This window comes from Elgaria multicarinata, chromosome 4, assembly GCF_023053635.1.
Source record: "Elgaria multicarinata webbii isolate HBS135686 ecotype San Diego chromosome 4, rElgMul1.1.pri, whole genome shotgun sequence".
Lineage (NCBI taxonomy): Eukaryota > Metazoa > Chordata > Lepidosauria > Squamata > Anguidae > Elgaria > Elgaria multicarinata.
In genome coordinates this window covers 110592332-110618872 of record NC_086174.1, presented here as the reverse complement: position 1 = coordinate 110618872, position 26541 = coordinate 110592332, and the positions used below count along the sequence as shown (strand labels likewise).

Genomic DNA, 26541 nt, shown 5'->3' with positions numbered 1-26541 from the left:
ATTCTTAAATGGTAGATGATCCAGGCCACAATCCAACATGGGGTTAAGTGTGCAATTGATTTCAGTGGGTTTGAGCATGCCTAACTCTATATTGACCTCAGACTTTATGACTTGTCATGGTTTTGTCATCCAAGTTTTCCCACGTTAATTTTATGCATGCTGCAACCGAACCTATAGTGTTTGTCATTCTCATGTATAACACCGTTTTTGTCTAACTTTAAATTTGCTGATTTCTTTCTTTTGTTCCCATCATTCCGTGCATTTTATTCATTGAAGAACAAGAGAGTTATAGCTCATCATCAAAAGGTAAATATTCATGTCAATTTTACTAACACTCGTCATGTTATTTTACCTTTATTCTGAACTAATTTCATATCAATCCATTTATGGAGGTTACATTCAGTTGAGAATGTAAGTCTGTGGAAAAGCTTATTTCTTCGGGGCAAGATCCAACGCTGCCACTCCACTTACACCATTGGCACAGTGCTAGCGTAAGCAACCTCTAGAATAATGCCAATAGGTTCACTGGTGCAACGGGTTTCTCCGGAAAACCTGTCATTCTAGCATATGCTATTGGCATTGCATTAGAGGTCACTTATGCTAATGATACATCAATGGCACAAGCGGAACAAGAGCAGTGGATATTGCCCCACGTATCTAAACATCACCCAGTCCATTTGTCTTTACAGTCGTAAAATTGTTTTTTTAATCTCAGATTTATTTAATGAAATATTATCATAGCCTCTGATCAGGTGCAAACTAGGTTGTCATCTTCCTTGGATAAATGTCACATTGAAGCGAATGAGAATATTCCCAGATTAGTTCTGGGTTCAGTATTAATGAGATCACTAAAGAAGCCACACGACAACAAGATCCTTACCTCTTCTAGATCCTCAAAAAACTATGTTTAATCATAAAATCAACATGGACCACTTTTTTGCTTTGTGGCTGAGCTTTCTTCCCTTTGCCCTTTCCCTTCAGCCCTTTGTTTCTGGTTTGCATTACGCTAGAGTTACCTGTTACACCCAAATGGGGGAACTATTGCTTGCCTTATTGTCAGTTAACAACTGAGAAGAATAAGCCAGTCTATGATCCTGGCTTAATTTATTTTTTTAACCAACATTGGTTCTGACTTAATGGGGAATTCTGGCTTTATGCAAGCTAGAAATGACATGCCTAAGTGTAATATGGAGAATCTGGCCATGATTTATGAAACCTAGAATTATTGTTTAAACTGGGCCTCAGAATAAAGTACCATAGAGAATTTCCCCCACTTAATTACATTGTCCATTTATAATAAATGTGAAAAGTACTCAAGAGTTGTGTTCCCAGTGAGTAGGGCCTTCTGCTTTCCCTGTCATTCCCTCAAAGTTAGATCTGTCCAGATATGGCATAGCTACGTTATGCAGGTAAAAGCATGAAGTCTGTAGGGATATATGGCCTCTTTTTATGCATGGATGACCATGTGACTCTTTTCCTTTAGGGAAGAGCAACCTATAGGGAAATTCCATAGTTCTACAGTTCCTGATGTTTCATTCCCCAGATTAACATTCCTAGCTTTTGCAGGGATGGCAACTACATGTTTGTTGTTTTTTAAAGTTTGAATGGATAGCTTTTGAAACACAAAGAAAAATTATCTGAATAAGACTTATTTTAGATCCAGCCCTCAATAGACATCCATTGTAATGTCTTATGCAGGGTTCTGTAAATAGTGTGCTATAGATGAAATTGTAAGTAGGTATGGGAATAATTCCAGTTCAAATATTGTATAATCTCTGAAGTTAACTCCTCAAATTGATCAATTCCTTTTATGATTTAGAATCTATATAAGAATAATAACCTGACAAGTTCTACTTGGGTACAGTGTTAAGGCACTTACTTGCGCCACACCGATTTGATTCAGGACTTCAGCGAATCTGAAAGTAGAGGGGGAAAAGAGTTGAGGTAAAAAATTCCTCCACAATCCATAAATGGGCTCTCAAAAAAGTTAAGTTTTAAGATTGACAACACCTATGCCTCTGGCTTATTGACATGAACATGGACAAGTGAAACAAGGATTTTAAGGTGAGGACAGGTTATGTGGGCAGAATTTTGATAGTTGGAAGAGTGAGAGATAGCTTCAGAGCTTGCAGGTGCCTTTCCATCAGTGTCTAGTAAGAAACCTTAACCTTTCCTTGTATTACTTTGATTCTAAATCTTTTACCAACTTCATTATTTATTTTAAATCTCCTGATAATCTACACCTGCATTTCCATTTCAAATGCTTCATTGTGTGTTTTGCCACAATAGGGCTAAAGACACCTGTGTGTGTGCTAAAACACCAACTTGACATATCTACCATTTCAAATTAATATATATCCATGATGAGACGAATCCATAATTTTCTTGTGGGATATGATCTTGATAAAGCCCCAAAAGTAACAATTTTGTCAGATGGCCAGTTTATACAGCAACAAAACTTTTCCTGAATTGTACAACTTCAGGCTGCAGGTGGGGGATGGGCATTAGCCTTGAGAAGAGAAGGCTGAGGGGAGACAGGCTAGCACTCTTCAAGTACTTGAAAGATTGTCACCCAGAGGAGGGCCAGGATCTCTTCTTGATTCTTCCCAGAGTGCAAGACATGGAATAATGGGCTCAAGTTACAGGAAGCCAGATTCCAGCTAGACATCAGGAAAACCTTCCTGACTGTTAGAGCAGTACAACAATAGAACCAATTACCTAGATGTTCTCCCACACTAGAGGCATTCAAGATGCAGCTGGACAGCTATCAGATATGCTTTAAAGTGGATCCGTGCATTGAGCGGGGGGTTGGGCTTGATGGTCTTATAGGCCCCTTCCAACTCTACTATTCTATGAGTCTATGAATATTAAATATTGCTTGGAAGGGAAGGGGGATCTGTCCCTGGGAAAACAGCATACTAGAGAGAGTATATGGCAGAACCCTCTTCCTGGCATGCTAGTTTTCTACATTTCTGTCTCTCTCCAGAGGAAGCATTCAAACAAGCTGTCGGGGCCGGGCATTGGGCAGCAGTCCAGCCATGAGATCCAGAAGCCATTAGACCAGCTTATAGTCAGAACCAGAGAGTAAGAACTAAAGGACAAACCTGGAGGCAGGATCAAGAGGCAGGATGAAAGAATAACAATCAGTACAGGAACACACCAGAGGTCAGGAAGACCGTGTTCCTCAGCCAAGTGGAAAATGAGACCTTCTTAGACTTGATATGCACAAGTGTGGACTTCCAAGAACACGCATTTGTTCATGTGTGCACATTTTTATTTATTTATTTATTACATTTTTATACCGCCCAATAGCCGAAGCTCTCCGGGCGGTTCACAAAAATTAAAACCACAAAAAACATCCAACAGGTTAATGTGCAAATCCCTCCCCCAGCATTTACATGCTAATGCCTATGGGGGGAAATGCACATTTTTGATTAAGAAAATGTGCATTTTTAAAAATGCGGGGGGGGTTGGGTTATTTATTATTTAAATAATAATGCATGTTTTTTAATTTATTATTTAAATAAATAAATAAATACATAATTGGGAAGACGTGTGCACTTTTAAAAATGCTATTTTTCACAGTTGGGAAAAAAAAAGCTGCTTGGGAACAGAAACGAGGCAAAATGAGCTTCAAAGAAGGTTTCAGAGAACTTCAATGAGCTCAAGCATTGCACGTTTGCCCCTCCATAGCCCTACGGGTCCTTTACTTAGAAGCTGCCACCTGTGCCGTTCAATGGCTCACTACACAGGGCAGCAGTCCATAGATCACTGCAGCTCCTGGCACTTGCTCTCAACAGCACAAACCACTACCCTGAAGTTGTGTAGCTTAGGAAAATCTTTACTTGATTTAGCTGATTGTATGAGGAGCCCTAAGGGTCTTGAAAAAAACCTCTACATTTTGCCTGAAAAACTGGCATTATTGTTACCTGTTTAAAAGTCCATATCATGCCATACGTCCTTCATGTGGTGTTCCATGCATACAATAAACACATGAAGGACCCTGCCGCGCTAGCCCCACCCTGACATTGCTGCATCACCCCCACCTCCAGCATGTCCATGCATTGAGCAGGACATGTGGAAAGGATGTGTGGAAATCGTGCGGACACCGATGCATGTACAACTCTATGCATGCAGGTGCCCATTTTCACATGTCCTGCTCAACATGCATATATTAGGGGTTGGGACTGGTGCAGTTACATTAAGGGTAGGGCCAGTGGGATCCAATCGTGCCCTCTTCATATTTATTGTAGATGTTGAGCATGCATGAAAGGGCTATAGTTATCCAATAAGGTGTATAGCTAACTCAATCTCCAAACCTGTTATCACTAACTGGTATTGTTTAGGAGGGATTCCAAAAAGTGTTTATAAAAATGGTTTGTATAAATAGTTGGAACAATCCTATCATGCACATGTTGGATATCTTGTGTCACATGGGATGGTATCAAGAGATGCTGTACCAGTTCTGAGAGGGCTGTGGAAGACCTCTCACTCTCTAGAGCTGGAAGTGGTTCTCATACTGTTTTCTGCTACAGGATCAGTAAAAGGAAGAAGAATTCATCTGAAAGATCCAGGGCAACTCTACCAGTCTGATGATGTGATTTAAAAATGGGTCTGTTGAGGAATCCACATGTGCGTGCATGTGTGTGTGTGTGTGTGTGTGTTTTATAGAAGAGAAGTGAAATGAATCTCCATCAAATTAAGCCACACATTGATTGTGGCTGCAATCCTATCCTTACCTGGGAGTAAATCCCTTTGAATTCAATGGGGCTTATTCTTGAGTAGACATATATAACATTCTAATCTCAGATTCTTTCTAGTGCTTTTTTAAGGCACATTTGTGATCAATGTACATCCCCGCTAGCTTTATTATTTATTTATTTATTTATTTATTTATTTATGTGGTTTATATGTTGCTCCTCAGCCAAAATTGTCTTCAAAGTGGCTTCCAGTAAATTTAAAAAATATTGAAACTGTATAACCAGATTTAACCAGATTTTGGTTTAATTCTGTGACCATTTTCTTAAAAAGTATGTTGCCAAGTTCCAGATCTGTATCATGCATAATGATTAGTGATACATAATGTGAAGGGGATAAATTAGTTGAGTTATTGGCAGGATCTTCACTACTGCTTTATAGTGGTATTGAAATGCACTGACAACTGTTGGGGCCCATTGACACATCCACACCAAGCAGGATACAAATCTATGAAAGCAGTAGGAAAGCGGTCTATGGTATGTGTCAATGGGCCCCAACAATTGTCATTGCACTTCAATACCGCTTTAAAGCATTAGTGTGGCTCCTGCCTCTATATACCACTTTCATACTGCTTTCATAGTGCTATATCCTGCTTGGTGTAGATCTGACCATATCTACATGTACTTCTGAAGGATGTGGAGGAAGTGCTGAGTTCAAATATATTGGTCTCCTCTGAATATAGCTCACCAGTTGCGCAAGACTGCCCAACTGGTGACCCAACCTGCTAAATGCAACCCACCAGGGTTTGATAAAACTCTGCTGCTGCCTGGTTGAACAGGCTGTGCTCAAATTGTTAGGTGAGGGTCACATTGTGCAGCCTGCTTGGCAAATGACTCAATATGGGATGAGGCTTTCTCCAAGTACAAAACCAGAATGTGTAGCATTATAAGTTACTGAACAGGAATTAGAAACATGCAGATACAAAATGAAGTGTTCCACAGTGATGTGAAAGAGGAAACAAACATAAAATAAAAATCCTGCTCTTCCCCTCTGGTCATCCTCAGCTAGCATACTTAATAGGCCCTGAGTGGAGGGAGAGGACACTATGGTTGTGTTTGGACGTCACATTAAGCTACTTTTATCCCCCACACAATCAGACAAATAAGCTACTGTGAGTTGCTTATTAAGCTATTGTGAGTAACTTATTAAGCTACTGTGTGTAATTTGATTTACACACACACACACACACACACACACACACACACACACACGCCCCCTGCCCTGCCCTGCTGCAGTCCTCCCGCCCAAGCAGTGGTGCTGTTTCACCTCTGAAGTGCTGGAGGTTTGCAGGATCGGGACAAAAGATTCACAGCCTCCACCTTCAGGATACACTCGATGCACCCTGGGCATTGACTCCAAAAGAGCAAGAATCCCAAGTGCCCCCCCCCCAAGGGGGAAGTGACTAGGAAATCTTGGGGGCTTGCAGCATCGGGACCAAACTCCACACACAACATCTCCTAGCCGAGAGGCACCTGATCCACCAGCATTTACTCCACAGGAGCAAAAATCCCAAGTGCCCCCAAAGGGGGAGATGCCTAGAAAACCTTGGGTATTTGCAGGATCAAGGGCAAACCTCATAGCCAGCCTCCTCTACTAAGGAGGCACCCAATGCACTATGAAAACCCAGCACTAACTGTGAAAGTGGTGAAAATCTGAGGTGCACCAAAAAGTGGGAGATGCCTATAACACCTTGGGCATTTGGAGGATCGGGATCAAACCTCATAGCCTGCCTTCTCTACACTGCTGGCTTGATCCCTTTAATGTGTTCCTGGTCAGTAAGTCAGCAAACAGTAGTGTGGCAGCTGTTTTGACTACTCTTGCAGCACAGCCCTGTAGCCAGCCAAAATAACCCACCGTGACCCCCAGATGACACAATAACCCATGATGGGTTAAATGACTCATTCTGCAGATGGTAGGTTATCAGAGTGGGTTATTTTGGCCAAATAACCCATCATGGGTTTAAAAAAAATATCCCACCAGATGACAGGAAAACCCAGTCTATAAGATGTCTTAAGCTGACCTAACAGTATAAAGAAAAGGTTCTAGAGCTTTGCCCATTAACTTTAGGTCAGTGCTAAACCTTGGGTTTAGTGGTGGCTAATAGAAAGCATTGCATGCAGCTGAACACAGATCAGAAGGTTGTGAAGTTATTCATTGTTGAATGAGGGCCTGGAAAAAATGCACCTGGTTCCTCAGCGTTTGTGGCGGCAAGAGACACAAGAGGGTACAATAGATTAGTGAATGGCGCAAGGAAAGAAGTTGAGGCTATGTCCCCTGCTTACATTTGTGAATAAAAAGATAGCTATGATCTAATGGTTAAGATTATAGCTGAATGTCTTTTACTATTATTTTGTCCAAGATTTGCTACAATAGTGTCTTGGGGGCTGTCTTCATGGTGCCGAGTTGGCGCTGCTCTACAACCAAACCCCTTGGTATCACTGCTGCGGGGTGGTGGGAAGTTATTTACACAAAGGGAGGCAGTGCTGGCTTTCCAGGGGCCATTAGGCTTGCCAGGTTCACCCTTCCCCTTCCTGTGGACCAATGAGAGGTCGCCTTCCACCATGGAACGTCCCCAGCACAGCTCCCGAATGAGGACAGACGGGGAAGAGCCGTGCTGATCTTGCTCAGCCAAGACCTCATTCTTACCCCGACTTAACTTGACTTTCCTGCTGCGGCTCTGCCTCTTTGCCCCGGGTGGCTCCAGATTGGCAGCTGCATCATATAACCAACACAGCACAGATTTGGAGCCACCCTGGAGCAAATACGATGTTAAGACAGACCCTTGGACATTCCAGGAAACTCTCAAACACTTAGGGAATGTTAAGTCCTCGCTCCAGGTTACAAGTGGGTCATGAATTTACATTAAAGAGAGGATATCTGAAATACAGGTAGTAGAGATGGTGTCAAACTTTGAATGTGGGGAGCCTGAAATGTGAGCCGCGAACTCCTGCTCAGTCAATGAAATGTGAAATTAGTCTGGATCTGTTTAGAGTTAGTCCTGGAACCCTTCAATCTGGGACCTTAAAAAGGAGGTGGGCCCATGTTTCTACCCTTGCCACTACTAGGTCCTTCCTGTGAGTTCTCCTCCTGTATCTAGTCCAAGCAGCAGCAGCAACAACAAACTGCCTTACTTTGTAGAAGGGGGAGAGGGTAACTGGCAGTAGTGGAGGGCTCACTACTTTGCAGGAGAAGCCTCTCACACAGCCTCTTCTGTGCGATAATGAACCTCCCTGCAGCTTGTTACCTCTTCCCCAAGCTAAGTTCATAGGCATGTGCAAGGGATGTACCGGGAGTGCCCAGGCACACCCTAATGTCTCAAGCAATAAGCACTGAATTGAGGGGGCCACTGAGTAGGGATCCAGAGGGGGATCCTCTGGTTGCCCTCTGGCTGCTTTGCTGCCACTGCCCCCAACAGCCCACTGTTGCTCCCAGCAGCAGGAGCAAACAGGAATCGCTCTGCTGGGAACCATGCTTCAAAGAGATCAGGAGGAGGTCCCTCGAAGGCTTATATCACCTTGTAAGCCCTTCCTCTGGCCAGTGTCAACACAAAGCTCCAGCAATGCTGGGGCTTGGGGAGCGTCTTCTCATTCTCCTCCCCTCACCTGTAAAGGCCCTTCCACGGTCAGGCAAGCAGAACGCAGAGTAGGGCATCAGTGTCTACACTGTTTAATAAATAAATGAATAAAAATAATGTCCTTTATGACTGAGTATTCCATAAATGTTCACCTTTAAAAAAAAAATCCCTGATTGCACGCCCTCATGAAATGTGCTGCACACGCCTATGGCTAAGTTGTTTTTTGTTGTTTTGGTTCTTTTGCTTAGAGAAGGCGAGGGGAACTTACCCAGGTATGGGGACTGCATTTCACCCTTTGGTTTTTTTTGAGTATTCTATCAAACTTTTTCTTAACCTTTTGGGTGTTCAATAAGATTGCTATTGACTTATGAAACTAAAAGGAGCACTCTCACAGGGCATCCCAATTCTATACCCTATTGCCTACTATTATTTTTCTTTCTTTTAAAATAATCCTGATGTGCTTCCAAGTGACGCTATTAGTGTCACATGCAGTTTAGCCTTAATGCTCTTCTCATGCATGTGATCAGTCTAGAATAGGGGTGGGGAACCTGTGGCATGTCAGCATGGCTAATAGCCAGGAATGATGGGAATTGTAGTCCAGCAACATCTGGAGGACCACAAGTTCCTCACTCCAATCTCGAAACCCTGTTGTTTTTCTTTGAACAAAAAATATTTGCTTTCTTGGGATTCAAGTTCTCTTACAAGACATGACTCTAAATTATAGCTGTTATCATTGCAGCTCCAATATGCCTTGTAATATCCTCCCTGTCTCTAATGCGTTTGAATAATTCGTATGTTATTTCAGTTTTTTGGGAAACTGAAAACTGCACCTGCTTATCTCCTCCTTCCAAATCTCTAGCTTAGAGAAAATACTGCAAGTGTTTGCATGCGGCTGGCCTCTAAGGTACTCTTAAACATTTGAGGCCCTGATTTTGTATTGGCCTGATTTGCCCTCGTGGACTTTAATCTCTGCTGCTATCTGAACCAAGGCAAATTACTTATAAACAACTGATTTTGCAGAGCCATAATTCTTAGTTTTTTCTTGTGCCATTCCGTCATGTATGGGTCATGTTCCCATTTCATGGTAAGAAAATAAACAAGATCCTATTCGCAGTATTTGTCTCCTTCCTTCAGTCTTCCACTCATCTTCTGCCTTTGCAGGAAGTAGAATACTATTTCTGTGTAGAAGGGTCATCTTTTTTCTTTCCAGTCACTTCTTTATGGAGACTTGACTGGGAACTTCTTTGGACTGCTGGCCCATAGATGCAAGAAACAGGCAAAAGATAAGCAGTCAGCCTCACTTAGTCCCTTGAGGCATTAGACCAAGTTTTTCTGAATGGTCTCCCCATAGCCACCATCTTTATCTAGCAGACAGGTCTAGCAGACACATCTGTCACCTCCCTGCCATTGTGCCACAGCCCAATATGGGAGCAAGGATGGGAGAGGAATTAATTTGGTTCACTTAATTTCACACTTCCTGAAACAATACACAAATTGAAATGCAGTTATCCTTTGGAACTCACACTTCCCTGGATTTTGCAATTTCATTTCATTTATTATATTTCTGTACCGCCCAATAGCCGAAGTTGCTATGCACTCAGGCACTGGAGTAAATACTAGACACTCAGCACTGGTATCTATTCTTTGTTGATGTTGTTGTTCCTTGTTCCCCAAAAAGATAGGGGAGCCGGACTCATAAAATTCCTAAATAAATTTATCACATGCTGTTCCTTTCACACAGAGAAACTATAACAAATGGTCACCAACACTCAAACAGTTCTATTCCCAACCCTGTAAATCCTGAAGATATGAACCAACTTAATCTAATAACTATCAGTATCATGCATTGCCCTATGGTTGTTCTACCTTCTTGGTTCTGGTAATCACTTGTCTAAAAGCATGGGATTTTCACTATACTCTTAGCTCGATGTCCTTCTCATCGAGGCACACTGTCTGGAAATGGCTCATGCCAGTGTAATGATGACAGTGAATCTTCACATGAAGGTCAAGTTCTTGATCAACTGGGGAATGTCAGCTATACCTAGATAACATGCAGCACTTTGAAATTTTTAATAGGACACAGTAGTTCTTGTTCTTTGCAAGGTGTTCATTACTCATTGGAATATGGCCAGGATCCATATTCTTATGTATCAGATTTTTTCTTTGGGCTTAGATTTTCCTCAGCTCCAAAGGATGTTCCTGAATCAGGACATGATTGTGGAAAATTACAACTAAAATGTGACTGTCTCATCTCATATCAAAAGGTCCTTAACTTGTTTGGAAGGGGCAGTCGGGGTCAGAGAGATTTCTGTTAGCAGAAGCAGACTGATGTGTGTCAGCCACAGGTGGGTGGGAAGCCACCCTGAAACCTTACTCTATGCAAGGCAGGTGGACCTACGCAGAACAGTCACTTCACATCAGTGTGCTGGAGCTTTGAGTGACATTGAGTGATATGACTGCCTCTCTACAGTAATTCACTTGTTCCTGGGAGAAATGAGAATGCTAAACAAGCCAGGGGAAATCTGGTCTCATACACTCCAGAGGGAACTAAGACTACTGTTCTCTGTGGTGGAGGTACAACTAATGTAGATTTATTTATTTATTTATTTATTTATTTATTTATTTATTGCACTTATATAGCGCTCTCATAGCCAGGGCTCTCTGGGCGGTTTACAGAAATTCTAAAATTAAGATTAAAACAAGTATACAAAATTTAAAATTCTAAAACACAGAACATACACACATAAAGATTATAGTCATTCATGTCAGAGATGTTTTCAACTCTCAGGCAGGCTGGCTAAACCAGCCTTCCCCAAGATGGTACCTTTCTGAAGCTTTGGAATATATTTCCCATCAATCCCAGTAGTCAAGGATAATGGGAGTTGTAGTCCAAAACATCTGGAGGGAACCAGTTTGAGGAAGGGTGGTTAAGCTATCAAATCTGGACCCAAATGAATGGTTCTGTGAGAAGGAAACCTTCAAAGATATAGCTCATGCTCCTTCTCAAGATCAAAGTAGAAGAAGTTCATGTCAACCCATAATAGCTATGGCTTTCCAAGCTGCTGTAGTTGAGTGGTTCTCCACTCTCTAACACTGTGGGTGGAAGCAAATACCCTGTGATAACCAGTTATCCATCCCATTCTTTATATTCTGAGTCTGCCCTTTGGGCGGGGGCGGGGATTGACATTACTTTAAATGTGTGCCTAGCAGCTATATCTTCTTTTCATTTTTACTCTAGAGTAAGTGCTGGGGGCAGTCTGGATCTTTAAAAATCCCAACCCTCATACTAGGGTCTCAATCCAGATAGGTGGGCTCTGTGCCTACTCTAGAGTAAAAACAAGAAGGAAAAAGACGCAGCTGAGAAACACATATTTAAATTGCATCTGTTTTGGCCCTGGATGTATAAGGTTGAAAGATACTTGGAGAAGGTGGTGCTTTTACATCACTACAGACAAACTGGTCTAATATAATTTATAATGCTACTTGGAAGAACTTTTGTGTCATACAGTTAATCACTTGCCAAGGTATGCCATATCCTGAACTTTCTGCAAGATGAACTGGCTAAGGGACTTAAACCAAATACTTGGTATAAACAGGCGGTAGGCTTGCTGAGTGTCATCTCCTGCATCTAACCACAGAAGATCTCCATATATATATTCATATACAATAGCTTTAAGCGCAAGTATTAATATTCATAAACTGAAACTGAATCCTGGCAACATGGTGAATGGTTCTTGAGTCCATGGAGTTTTTGAGTTCCTTGAGTTCCATTCCCTCCAAAAGATCAGGTTCATAGTTTGGGGGTACTCCTAGATTCTCACTGTCACTGGAGACTCAAGTAGCTAGTGCAGATCAGAGTGCTTTTTATCAGCTTTGGGTGGTTCACCAGCTACAGCCTCTTCTAGATAGGGATAGCTTGGCCACAGTGGTACAAGCGCTAGTAACTTCAAGACTGGATTACTGAAATGTACTCTATGTGGGGCTGTACTTAAAGCTACACCGGAAGCTGGAGCTAGTGCAGAACGCAGTAGCTTGGCTGTTGGCAGGAGCTGTCCCTTTTCAGCATGCAACTCCTTTGCTGAGGGAACTGCAGTGGCTTCCTATTTGCTACTGGTACAGGTTAAAGGTTTTGGTACTAGAGTACAATGCCCTAAACAACTTGGGACCAGGATACCTGAGAGAATGTCTTCCCCCTACCAACGTGCTCTATCACTGAGATCATAAGAGAGCGTGCTCATAAGAACATAAGAAAAAAACTGGATCAGACTGAGTGTCCATCTAGTCCAGCATTCTGTTCACACATACTGTTGACCAGGGACCAACAAAGCAGGACATGTTGCAACAGCAGACTATTTTTTCCCCAAGTCATGCGGATTCCATGGCCTTGTGGGCTGGGCTTTTTACATTCTGGATTTGTCATAGAAAAATACATAAAATTAAAGGACATTGGCATAGGCATGCACAAGGGGTGTTCCCAGGCACACCCTAATGTCTCAAGCAATAAGTGCCAAATTCAGGGGGTCATTGAATAGGAATCCATAGGGGGATTGAGACGCAGAGTGAAAGGTCCTCTGGCTGCTCTCCCTCTGCTCCAAAGAACCGCTGCCTCTGTTGCTCCCTACAGCAGAAGTGAAAAGGAATTGTTCTGCTGGGAGCTGCACCCCGTCAGCTACTAGGCCTCTGCTGGAGTGGCTGCACCAACTGACCTCGTGTCAACAGAGGCTCATGTAAATGATACTGGATGTACGCCATGCCGAAATATCACCCACGCAGCGGGAATGGCTCTCTGGCTGCTCTGTTGCCTCTGCCCCCAACAGTGCACCGTTGCTCCCAGCAGCAGGAGTGAAAAGGAATCTCTCTGCTGGGAGTCTCTCTATCTGGAGCCTCATTTCAAAGAGGCCAGGAGGAGGCTAATATTGCCCCATAAGATCCTCCTCCAGCCAGTGTTACCACAAAGTCCCGCCAATGCTGGGGCTTGAGGAGCATCTCCTCATTCCGCCACCCCCCACCCCACCCCCGGCAGTGGCCGTCCCATGGTCAGGCACACTGAACGTGGAATCTACAGTGTTTAATAAATAAATGAATAAAATAATGTCCTTTATGATTGAGTATTCAATAAATGTTCAACATTAAAAAAATAAAAATAAAAATCCCTGGGTGCACACCCTGATAAAATGTGCTGCGCATGCCTATGAACAGTGGTGGGAAATGTGCATTTTCCCCATAGGCTGAAGCAGATAAATGCACAGTGTCAGGGGATTTCCACATTTGTGCAAGTGCACATTTGCAGAAATTTGGGAAATTGTGGGGGGAACCCTAATTCTTCCAATGAGGGGACAATGGAACAAAAGGCACCCGGCAATCCGCAAAATGCAGACAGAACAGGTTTTACTAAATATATATGTCTCTGTTCATCATCTGACAGTGACATTGGCAAGCTGGGCTTGCAGCAACTCTGTAAACACATTCTGGACCCTCTTTTATATTACATTATTATTAAGTTGCCTCTTGGAGATACATGGAGAAAGAATATGGCTTCAATGTAATCAGTAATCAGTATGATTAAAACTTGTGTAGCCTCACTGAATTCCATCATGATATCACGAGATTTCCCTCTCTGACTACACGCAGTGCGTGATGTCCCAGGAGGAAGAGGACATCACACCCTCCATTTTGTTTTGTTTTTTTAAAGGAGAAGGAGCGCATGAGCGCTCCTGCGCAAACCGTAAGTTGTTGGTTTTTTTAAAAAAAATCCCTGCACATCCCACCCCACCCCCGGGGCCCAACTCCTCGTGGTTACTCATGAGGAGTCAGGACAACCTGTGACGCCTGGCCACACATTCCACGGTCTTGCGATCATCCCAAGACCATGGAAAAAGTGGGCCAAAAGGGTATGGCAATATCCCGGGCCAAAAGAGGGATCATCCCTCCCTGCTCCTGGCGATCCCCGGGATATCGCCCCGTCTAGCCTTGCCCTGAGTCACTCCATTGGTTGGTCAGATCTAATCAGTGAGTAGTATTAATATAACATGATTAATTACATTTGCACTGTGCAAGCCCACATGTGTGTTTCTTGCTGTATCTTCCTACCATATCAAAGTCTGAAGACACAGAGGAATTCCTCCCACCCGACATTTCATTGTACATGCGTCGTTGCTTGTTTTGTCCTGGAATGCTTGCCACAGTTATGAAGTAAATGTCATGCTCCAGATTTTGATTAGGGTGGCCACTTAGGCCTTGCCCAAAAGAGGAAATGCATCACCAAAAAAAGAGGACACAGATTTGGATAAGAAAGACAGACCAGGTGACCTAAGTGCCTGCTGCTCAGTTTGTTTTCCAGGTATTAATTGTTGAGGGGCAACTTCAAAGCCCCTGCTATCCCTTCTTATAGTTCTTTGACTTTATACCAGGCTTGGATTGAACAGCCATTCAAGTAGAGGACACCTTCAAATATTTGACTGATATACCTTCAAAATAGTCATTCTCCTTTTGACAATGAGGTGTAAACATCCTCCCTTTTCAGACTTTAGTAGAGGCTACACGTGCACCAAATTCCAGCTTTCTGAGTGGCCTGGACATACCTTAACCATTTTGAGTTCAGATTTTTCTAGTCATCAAAGGGCTTATCTACACCAAGCAGATATTCCACTATGAAAGTGGTATGAAAGCGTTATATAAAAGGCAGGAGCCACACTACTGCTTTATAGTGGCATTGAGGTTCACTGACAACTGTCGGGACCCATGACACATACCATATACTGCTTTCACAGTGTTATATCCTGCTTGGTGTAGATGTGTCCTGGGCCCAGTATTGGGCAAAAGGCGGGATACAAATAATAATAATAATAATAATAATAATAATAATAATAATAATAATAATTATTCATACCGCTTTCAGAATGTAATATTTGGCTTGGTGTAGATGAGCCCAGAGTGCCAAATTTCAGATTTCTGCGCATCCTAGAAGTCCCTTAACCCTTTGAGTCCCCTGAGTGTGTTTGGGGTTTACACCTGTCTCGTTTTCATGTTTTTAGTAATTGAGGAATCTTAAACTATATATTATAAATTTCAGTAACTCATCAGGAAATGCCCTAACAGTTTTGGCATACCCATGAGTGAGTTAGTCAGTGCGCCCCTAGTGTAATCTATGTATATACAAATTCATATGCACCCTGATCTAGCCAGGAAACGTGTGCAAAACCAGGCATAAAATAATTGTGCATGTGTGATTTCTCTTCTCAATCTAACAGGAATCCCATCCTCCCCCGCCCCCCACAATTAACATCCATCAGTCATGCATTTGAATGCTGGATTCAGTTGCCCCCTCTCCAGCTTCCCCACCAAATTGCTAGTCAGGTTTGAACCCTTTTGAAAGGAATCTGAATGATCCAAATGCACTTCTCCAGACGGTGCTGCAGGGGAGGGGGGAACTGTTTAAAGCTGTGATCCTGTGCAGGTGTGTTTGGGAGTAAGCCCATTTGAATGCAGTAAGGCTTATTTCCAAGTAAACCCCTGAAGAATTGGGTTCTATGGCATAGGACTCATGGAAACTATGTAGCAAATAATAATATTGCAGTTTTTGGTGTCAAACTTTATTTGGTTAGTTAGAATATGATTTTTTCCCCACATTGACTAAGTTCTTTTAAATGAAATAGCAATATACTTTCAACAACCTATAAGTCCATTTCATGCATTTGCTGAAATCAGTGCTGGTTTGGAAAGCTTCAGAGTCATAGTAGACCAGTAATGTAAGCTTCCCAAAAGCCTCTTGCTCTCCTGACTCCACCTATTCTCTGTTGGTGTCTTTCCTTGGTGCCTATGCCTGAATCTGGTGCCACCTTTCTTCCTTCAGATTTCTCCTGAGCCCACTGCTGTGGGCTTAACCACTTGTTGTGTTCCCCATTGTCTATTATAGTATGTAAGCTCCTTGGGGGCAGGGACCTGCCTTCTATTATTATTGTTGTTCTTATGCAAAGCATGATGGACACTAGTAGCATTGAATAAATAATAATACACAATAAGCTGCTTTTGGGGGCGGGGTGTTATGATTGGATAACACATTTTTCATGAATATAAAATTCTGTTTTCACATTAGGCACAGTCCCACTGGTGGATTGTGGCCTCAATCAGTTGTAGAGAAAGTGGCGTGAGGATTGTTTGGGACCCACATCTACCACACTAGCAAATGTCATGTCGTGTTGTTTTTAATATGAATATAAAAATGTGATTATATTAAATGTTAGGATGATCGAATACTACATTCTGCAGCTATTCTGTCAACAGCTATTAGCTTTAAGGATGTGTAACAAGCAAAAGTTCTTCTTTGGTTTTAAAATCTATTGTGCTACATATGGATGTATAGGCCATTTGAAAAAGTGTCAGATAAATATTCCAAGCAAGTCCAGTGATTATATCAATATTAGCATGCCTGTGTCTTGCGTTCACAGCCTGTTTGTTTTCTTGTTTGAATACATCTTGTTCAGGTTGAAATAAGGTCAAAGTTGCATCTGAACCTCTCTTTTTTTTTACTTTAGAAGTTTTTCATCTCTTTTTAATAGGCTTCCATTATGTGTTTTTACAGCAAATTTAGTAGTGGAGGAGCGAACGAGACAGATGAAAATGAAAATGCACCGTTATAATCAGACAACAGGGTCTGGGTCTAGTCAAGAACTTGAACGTGAGCAATATACCAAGGTAAAGGTAGTATTAAAATATGATACTTTATTTCGAAAGGCAAAGGATATACATGGATGTTAAAAGTATTACGTAACTCCAATTTATCTAGGAAGAAATTGTGATTTAAAGTCACTTCAAATACTGACTTTCTGTTGGGGCCAGTATTTCATTTGTACCATCTTTATATAAGAAGCTCCTGAAATAGTAATTTTGCAACAGGCTTTAGAATCATATGTATTGGGAGCAAATTAACTGAGATTAAAGATAGTTTTTGACATTACAAGAAAGTGACAAGAGAAGATCTGCAAGTTATTTGCATATCGGCTCGTCATACTTCCTATGTACCACCTGCACTCTGCATTTACTGTGGTGTCCGCACATCAAACTATGGGGATAATTTGCAACTTCCCTTTTTGAGATTTGAACTGGATGTGTAAATCACTCTGATGTTGGTTATCACTGCTTCCGCATAATGTCTAAAGGTTCTCTGAGGCTTCATGGTTTAATAATTAAATAGTGTTTAATACCATTTTAACGCATTATAAAATCTAGGATGGGCTGGCTTGCAGTGACTTGCGGGTACTCTAGAATACTACCTAGGATCACAAAATGGACCCATCATCACCACAGCCAAAAGTTGGCACTTGGTTTTTCAAGTTGTGAGATCGGGGGATATGGACATGAGCTAGGCAGATTTAGGCAGGCATAGAGAAGACAAAAATAAGTACAAATGACAAGAGAGGCAGAACACACACACACACACACACACACACACACTTTCTAAACTTACAGTAACACCCTTATTAGTATTCATACAGATTCCTTCAAAACCTGCGGAGAGAAATTTGAACATTCAAGGCAGCTTCTTATGTTAATGTGCCATATCTATATTTTCCCCTCCTTGTGTGGCTGCATGCATCATTAGCAAAAAGCACAAACAAACTATGCCGTGGTTTCCCCCACTATCTTCTTGGTGTGCAGAAGCATGGCATTTGTGCATTCTTTGCAATGGTGGGGGAGCACCATAAATAAAGAAAGGTAACAGCAGATTAAAGAAACATGTGAGGCTGGCCATAGTCAAAAGATGTTCTTATCCTGGTTATGGGAAACAATACTATTCTACCCCACCAAAATTGTAATGCAGAATAGTATGCTATCAATGTTGTTTTATGTTAATTACAGCTGAAATCTCTCTTAGAAGCTCTCTAAAAACGAAGCGTTTCTGAAACTTTTCTGGACTGTGCTACTTCAGGCAGGCAATTGTATAACTCAACCCTCCTCATGAAAAGCGCAGGGCCCAACCACACATTCTTCATATCATGCTTAGAAGAATTATGTGTCGTTTGCATGGGCCCAATTCAGATTGGGACCATGGAGCTCTGGAAGGTGGGGATTTACGCTTTCTCCCTTTCTGTTTTCATCTCAAAATTCTACACAAACCCTACTTGTGTGGGGAGGGGTTTAAAAAAGAAAAGCATCTCCATTGTAATCAATGCAAACATTTTCTTTTCTGTAAAGAATATTATCCTTCCCCATGAGGGGATGGAATTTTAGGATGAAAACAGGAAGGGGGAAAGCTTAAATTCCCCCCCCCCAAAAAAAAACCTGGCGTGACATGGTCCCAATCCAAATTAGGGCCACATGCACTTACAACTAAGGTAAATAATCTGATCATGTAGTTAGTTAGTTATATGAGGGAGCATTCAATCAGGCATCTACCCATCTAAAGTCTGAAGTGGTTCAGTCCAGGAGCTGTTTTATCATGTTCCTGGACTGAGATATGTTGCCAAGTCAATGGCAACCATTGTGATGTATGGTTGTGAACCATGTTGCTTGGTTATCAAGGAGAGACAGGAGAATATTATTATTGATCATCATTGGAATCCATTACAAGCCATCATTCTTTAAACATGTGCATAAAAAAAATCAAAGGGAAATTGCGGGGGTTATGGGGCAGTTGAAGGGCCTTTTCTCACATTTGGGGGAAATGTCTGCTGATAAAAGAGTCTGGGTTACGTGTGGCTGGGGGTATTTTAAGTTAAAGATAGCCAAAATCCTTCCATGATATTTGATAAGATTATTTGAAACCAGTGTCATGGTAATTTTAAAATATGTAGGCTGTTGCAAAGATCTTGGTTACAGAATGGCACCTATAAATTGAATGTCACAACAGAACCAGTTCAGTGCTTGGCAAATTTGGTGGGTGGGGATTGGGGCATAGAGCTCCAGCCCCTCCCTCGAAACATTGCTCTTCTCTTCACTTGCTCTCAGAGCACCCTGTCATTGCAATAAGCAGTAGAGAGGGTGTTTTGGAGCCATCGAAGTCTCCAGATTTTCTCTCTCGCCCCTTAGCTCCATGCCTTCTCTTCTACTCCCATATGCTTGTGTTCCAGTCAGTTCACTTACTCTGATCACCAGGACTTCTTTGTTCCAGGGAAGAAGATTCTTGCAAATGGCCCTGGATACCAAATTTATTTATTTATTTATTAAATTTATATATCACCCCGTAGCCGAAGCTCTCTGGGCGGTTTACATGTAAGCCTATGCGGCAGGGTTTTGCTATTTTATTGTTTTACTCTGTACAGCACCATGTACACTGATGGTGCTATATAAATAAATAAATCATCATCATCATCATCATCATCATCATCATCATCATCATCTAGGTACCCACACACCGCCTTCTTGAAGATTGCCCTGGCAGAGACATGAGGGGAGGTGGTGATAAGCAGGCTCTCCTGGCAATTCCCTTTGTTTGGCTATACTGAATGTTTGGGCTGCCTAAAGCAGCCTGGCCTTCCGTTATTTATTTATTACTTTCCTAAACTGCCCAATAGCTGATGCTCTCAGTCCTCACACCTCACTTCCATCAGCCTCTGAACAGACGAGCAGTTGTATCCAATGTTAGTCCTACCAGTATCAGAGGCAGTAAGCCTATGAACACCAATTGCTGGGGAACATGGGCAGGAGGGTGCTGTTGCACTCTTGTCCTGCTTGTGGGTTCCTGGTTAACAGTTAATTGGCCACTGTGCGAACAGAATGCTGGAGTAGATGGGCCCTTGCTCTGATCCAGCATGGCTCTTCTTATGTTCCTATGTAGAGTAGACTCATTGAAATGAATAGGATTTACATTAGGCCGAGACTGGATCCAGCCTCCGACTGCAAAAAGAAGCAATCAGGTCAGCACGGCTTATGTTCCTCACAATCTCTCTGCGCTCTGCTCACAGAGGGATATTGTTTCTGTTAGTGGAAACCAAGCAAATCAATATCAGCAGTGAGAAAACACAATGCAGCATTGTCTGTTAACATTTTAGCATTTCTTGTATGTGAAAACGTGAGCTATTCAAATATGTGCTAGAATATGACTGGGTGGATTTGGGGAAAGTTTCTAGATCTGCCCATTGTTCCTGGGATCCATAGCTCCTGGAGTGAGGGTCAGTATATTGTGGCACATGCCATAACTCAGTGCCGGCTCCAGGTTTTGGAGGGTGATTGGACAAGACCCCGTCAGTGGCTCTCTTCCCTCAGTGAATCTACCTTGTCACCTTCATTGTCACCAGCCCCTATTGCTCCTCCTCCTCTTTCTCATCATGGCTGCCACTTGCTTACTTTTTTTTAGCAGAGAGCCAGTGAACAAGTAGGCAGTGCCATCTCCTGCTCCTCCTTCTCATCACCACCATTGTCTAGGCCAGGGCAAGAGGCAGGTGAACAAGCAGGCTGCACTGATGAAGAGGAGGCGCAAGTCCAGGAGGCTCTTGTCAGTGGGACCCTGCTGGGGTGTAGACCCTTGGCAGGTGTCCAACCATGCCTACCCTTGGCGTCAACCCTGCAGAGATTCATTGTCAATGGAAGGACAGAACAAATAGACATTTATGGTGTCTTTAAGCAGACAGAATCAACATGGTGCCTCTGCAGAGAGCAAGAGAAGTATATAGCTAACTCAGAGTTAGTGAGGCATCAGTATATGATCTTGTTTCTCACATAGAGCTCCATATGTGCATCAAATGTTTGGTACGAGGGGTGGAACTGTAAAAATGAATTCCCAGTATCAAAGAATAATGCTGTTACTAGTGCTGGATTTGAATAGACCCATTTGGGGAGTGTGAAGGTTGGCAATTTGGTGGTCTCTGAGTCATTTTTAAAAGTTTTACATTTTTCTGGTCCTGGAAATTAATTCTACAAGTTAACTTCAGAATTCGTATAATGTGAATTTTATTTTACCCTTAATCTTTCCCAATAGTGGACTTTCCCCAACAATGAAATATCCTTAGATTGAAAGCTAATGTGGGAATTGAATTGTTTTGGATAAAAACCAGAATAAAGTCAGCCCCCCAAAAGCTTCTCCACAATGGAATTCAGCCCTCAGGCTAAAACAGGTTCCCCAGAAATATGATGCCCAGAAATACAATGCGATCAAAACATTGCAATGGTGATGTTGCAACGAAGGGCTTTTGGGGCTGTCTTTAAGTCAATTTTGCTCTGAGGTGGCTCCGAATCCGCGCTGTGTCAGTTAGATGATGCAGCCACGTATTCAAAGCCACCCTGAGGTGAAGATGCGTGGCTGAAAAGTCAGGGATTTACCCGAGTTTTCCAGCCAGAGCGAGGTCAGCCCGGATCTTCTGCTGATCTGTTCTCACTTGGAGCCACTCCAGGGGTGTTCCCGGGCAGAAGGTGACCTCCTATTGGTTGCTGGAAGCTGCAGGAGGGGGAGGGAGCAGGCTCGGCGAGCGTAATGGCTGCCAGAAAACCCGCACTGCGCACCAGGGATAGTGCAGGGTTTGGCGGCAGAGTGGAACCAACCCGCCGCCCTGAAGACAGCCTGTTTATTTACAAAACTTGTATACAGCTTAATAAAATCTTTAAGGTGTTTACGCTAAAATGCATGTGTAATACAATATAAAACAATATAGAACATTAAAGAAAAACAACAATAAAACAGAGCACTGTAAACAGATTTTGAAAAAGACTTTTTCAATAGGTGTTTGAAACCTGCCATGATTTCTGCATGTTAGAGCATTTACGGGAAACCGTTCCAGAGGTTGAGAGGCACTACTGAGAAGTTATGCTTTCGTGATGTTATCCAATGACATTCCATTGGTCCCTTCTCTGAAGATCTCATGGGTCAACAGGGTGTGTGTAGGGGAAGGCAGCCTGCTAGATATTCTGGCCCAAGTTATTCAGGGCTTTGTATGTCAACAACAAAACCCTAAACATGACTCGGTTGCTAATAGGCAGTCAGTATTCTGCTGTATTCTGAATTTTGCACTTTCTGCAGCTTCAGAACAGGTGCAATGGCAACCCCACATAGAGCACATTACAGTAGTCTATTCATAAGCTTACCAGTGCACTCTGGGCACTGAGCTTAGATGGGCCTCTTAAGTGACAAGAATGGAACCAGGAGCACCCCCAGACTGTGTGCCTGATCCTTCATAGGGAGTGCAATTCTATCCAGAACAAGTAAACAACCCAATTAGACCTGCCAACCATAAGGTCTCTGTCTTAACAGGATCCGCATAGGCGTGTGCCCAGGGTGTGCCCAGGCAAACCATAATATCTCCAGGGCCGCCTCCGGTTTCCCATGCCTGCCCCCATGCTCTAATCAGGGCCTTTGAGAGAAGTGCTTTCTGGAGCCTCCGGAAAGTGCGTAATTCCCCTGGGCACATTTATGCCAGCTGCCATTAGCATGCCCTAGGTAATTATGCACTTTCTGGAGACCCAGAAAATGTGCTTTCCCACCCCTCTCCCACTGCTCCAATCAGAGCCTTTAAAGGCCCAGATTGGAGCATTGGGGAGACAAGAAAGCGCGCTTTCCCCTCCTCCTCTCCAATCGGGGCCTTTAAGGTGCAGGCTCTAATGAAATGTGCTGCACATGTCTCTGAGGATCAGCTTCAGTTTATTAGCCCTCAAGCAGCTCATAACTGCATCCAGGCTCCAATTCAGAACATGCATGGCCTTTCCTGATTCAGATGTTACAGAGAAATAGAGCTGGATGTTTTCAGCACACTGGTGACACCTTGCCCTAAATCTAATAACCACTCCCAATGGATTCCCCCTCCCCTCCCCAGGTTATTATTATTATTATTTATTTATTTATTTATTTATATAGCACCATCAATGTACATGGTGCTGTACAGAGTAAAACAGTAAATAGCAAGACATGCCCTTGCAAGACATGGGCATATCTGTAGACATGCCCACAGATAAAGAAGGTTTTTTTAAATTTATTTGTTGCATTTATATGCCACCTTTTCTCCTTCAAGGAACCAAAGGTGGCGTACATAATCCTCCTCCTTTCCATTTTTATCCTCACAACAACCCTGTGAGGTAGGTTGGGCTGAGAGTCTGTAACTGGCCCAAAAGCCACCCAGTGGGTTTCCATTGCCGAGTGGGGACTAGAACCCAGATCTCCCGACTCCTGGATCAAGCCACGGGCTGATCTTGTTCAGCATTCTGTTCAATGCTGAACAGATGCATTTTGTTCAGCATAGTGTCCGTGGGAGGCCCACGAGCAAGGGCATGAATGCAACAGCAACCTCCTGCTCATGCTCCCCAGCAACTGGTATATAAAGGCATATTGCTTCTGATTTAGAGGTAACGTGTGGCCATCATGACTAGTAGCCAAGTCTGCAGGTAAATTACAACAGGGATAGCTACTAGGTTAGACAGCTATCCTTGTTTTACTTTGGACTCTCACGTAGAGAAGCAAGCTGCATGGCAGCTTTTAATAGAGACCTAAACATTATAGTAGCACATGACATGGATATATATAGCATAAGCTTTCATTTTCTTATTGTTTTTAACCGAACAGAGACAAAATACTCTTTTTCCGTGGAGTCATGGATATGATAGTTCAGTCCATCCAACAGAATTTCCCCCCACCGTTTCTTGTATAGATGCTATTATAGCCAAATAATGGCATACAGTTACGAACTGTGGCACATGGAATCACAAATGCATCCTTTAATAATACAGTATTGATGATATGAGAGACTGGTAGTGCCTAAATATTCAAGAATCTAATTGATGCAGTTGATGCTTCATAGATCTACCCTAATTTCATCATTTGATCATAGTGGCAGGCATATGGCATTTAAGATTATTCCTAACACTATGCCTATTACTTTTCTTTTACATTAACAAATAAGCCAAATTATTGCCCACACGCTTGTCTACATTTTATATCACAACTTTCCTTTTCTGCGAACACCGACATGTTGAGTTTAAGAGAGACTGAGTATGTTGGCATTGTGGATTTTTTCCTTTACTCTGATGAATCCACGGTCACCCTTCTTCCATATTTTAAGAAGACAGACCCTACAGAAAATGATTTGTGGTAGAGGGATAGTTGGCCATGTGATGCTAGAGGGAGAGTTGCCCCTACTCCCAAATCAACTCTTAATGGAACAGAATTTGAAATTGTATAGAACCTATAGAATATTTAATAGTTTATAAAAAGGATTTTTTTTAATTGGCAAAACTAGACTCTCTGGACTGGATCCAGAAATTCTGAGTGAGTGGAGCAGAAGGTGACTCTGCCTGATCTCCCATAATTTCCTCCTTCCTTTTCAATGTCCCCCCCTCCACCACCACACCCGTGCCACAATCCACCTCACCCCGCCCCACTCAGCAAGGTTCTCAGCTTTCAAGGAAGCATTTTCAGGGTTATCTGGAGGCTAGCAGGGAGAAAAATACATAGAGAAGCCAGCTTCTGCCTGCCCTGGATCTAATCCCCCAAATATAAATAATTTATGTTAATTAAATGTACTCTAAAATACAACAAAAGTCATAGCTGATAAACTCATTTTTCTTAGGGTAGATTTTGGTTGCTGTTCAGCAATTGAAATCTACTTTGGGTGGGAGGAAGGAACGATAATGGACTATACCTGCTGGCAGGCTCTTTACTGTTCTTGAAACCACCGTGGTATTAAGGAAATGCTATTGTGGGCTATTGATGACAAGTAGTGTAGTTCATGGACTATGGTCTGGTTTCCAAATTAGCATGTCAGATGATTAAACAATTTCAGTTTTCATAAAAACATTGACTCTTCAACTTAATTTCAGGTGATGCCTGTGACAAACACGTAATTCTGAAATCACATGGAATACTATTAAGGTGATTCAAGATGGCTGCCCCCACCCCACCCCGGGCAACCTTCCAGTAATGCTAGTGCCAAACAGAAGTGGGAGAGAGGGAAACTCACATAACTTCCCACTAGAGCCAGGATTTGGTTCTGTTGTCACTGGTTTTGTGCTACACTTTCAATGCCATCACCATAGGGATCAGCCAAGTTCCCATGTGGATTGTGGGTGCTAGGCATGGAAAGGCTTCTGCCTGAAAGCATCTTTAGGTCCAGACTACACATTGTGCTAACCATGTAGCATGCAAGAACATAAAAAGAGCCATGCAGGATGCAACCAAACATCCATCTTCTCCAGCATTCTGTTCACACAGGCGCCAACCAGCAGCCTATAGGAAACCAGAATTAGCTGAGGCTTGACTTCAATGGAGACTTTTTTTTTTACTGGGGAAATGTTTAACCCTACCCTCCTGAGCATAGTGGTCCCCATCTGAATGGGGCCACCTATGTTTACACTAGAGTTAAAGAAGAAAATAAATAGACTAGCCTCAGTCAGCTACACCCTACTTATTAGCATAACATGCAGTTTGGCTCTAACACAGAAACCTAAAACAGTTTTATCATTATCATTTAACAACCCTAAATCTTCAGTTAATGTCACCTCTGAAGGTTCTCAATATGGTGAAATATTCTTGTTATCACCTAAAATTAAAAATAAAGGGTTAATACTGATAGTAAGTATGGTCATATATCGTCTAGTGATTCACAGTGCTATCGGCCAAGCTATTTTCTGTTTAAAGCCATAGCAACTTCATAGGGGTTGTTTTGTGAGTACAGAAGCACTGGAATTCAATCCATTTACAAAGGAGTGCATTGATTTATTTCAGAAGTGAAACTCCTTCCTGAGTCATTGTTATGTTTGGCTTCACCAGTATTCCCCAAACAAGCCAGGCTTCATGAAAGTATCTCCTCTGGTTTCAGTTTCTACTAATTCATAGTAGTAGTAGTAGTAGTAGTAGTAGTAGTATTGAACTATGCTGAAGCTATCAGTGTCTCAACTGTTATTTGTAATATTATGAAACTATATCAATTTTTTTTGCACTGCGTCAAGGGAACTCACGCTTTCTCTTTTAATCTTTAGTATAACATACAAACAGATCAGTACAGAAGTTGTGATAACGTCTCTGCCAAATCATCAGATAGTGATGTCAGTGATGAGTCAGCTCTTTCCCGTACCAGCAGTGCCTCTCGCCTCAGCAGCACAAGCTTTATGTCAGAGCAATCAGAGCGCCCCAGGGGCAGAATCAGGTGAGTTTGCGATACAGTTTTACAATAGTTCATTCTGTTTGACCAAAATTTAACAACTGCAGCCGTATATATTTTTTCATAATATATACAAATTATAATTTTTAGCTGCACCAAAAAAAAAAGGCACAAACACACTTTGGATTCTTA

The 26541-nt window shown here is 42.4% G+C and overlaps 1 protein-coding gene across 32 annotated transcripts in view; it reads left to right on the top strand.

Moving 5' to 3' along the window:
• RIMS1 (regulating synaptic membrane exocytosis 1) overlaps nt 1–26541 on the top strand; it is a 278881-nt gene that overhangs the window by 208764 nt on the left and 43576 nt on the right. For 13 of the 32 annotated variants that reach the window (XM_063124976.1, XM_063124973.1, XM_063124971.1 and 10 more), the window contains 2 exons: nt 16914–17026; nt 26228–26394. The exons of 14 other annotated variants lie outside the window; for them this stretch is intronic. In XM_063124976.1, coding sequence (XP_062981046.1) covers nt 16914–17026; nt 26228–26394 — 280 coding nt within the window. Of the gene's footprint in view, nt 1–276; nt 307–16890; nt 17027–26227; nt 26395–26541 lie in introns of those variants that run through there. 5 more of the 32 variants (XM_063124997.1, XM_063124995.1, XM_063124988.1 and 2 more) reach the window with 5 other exon arrangements.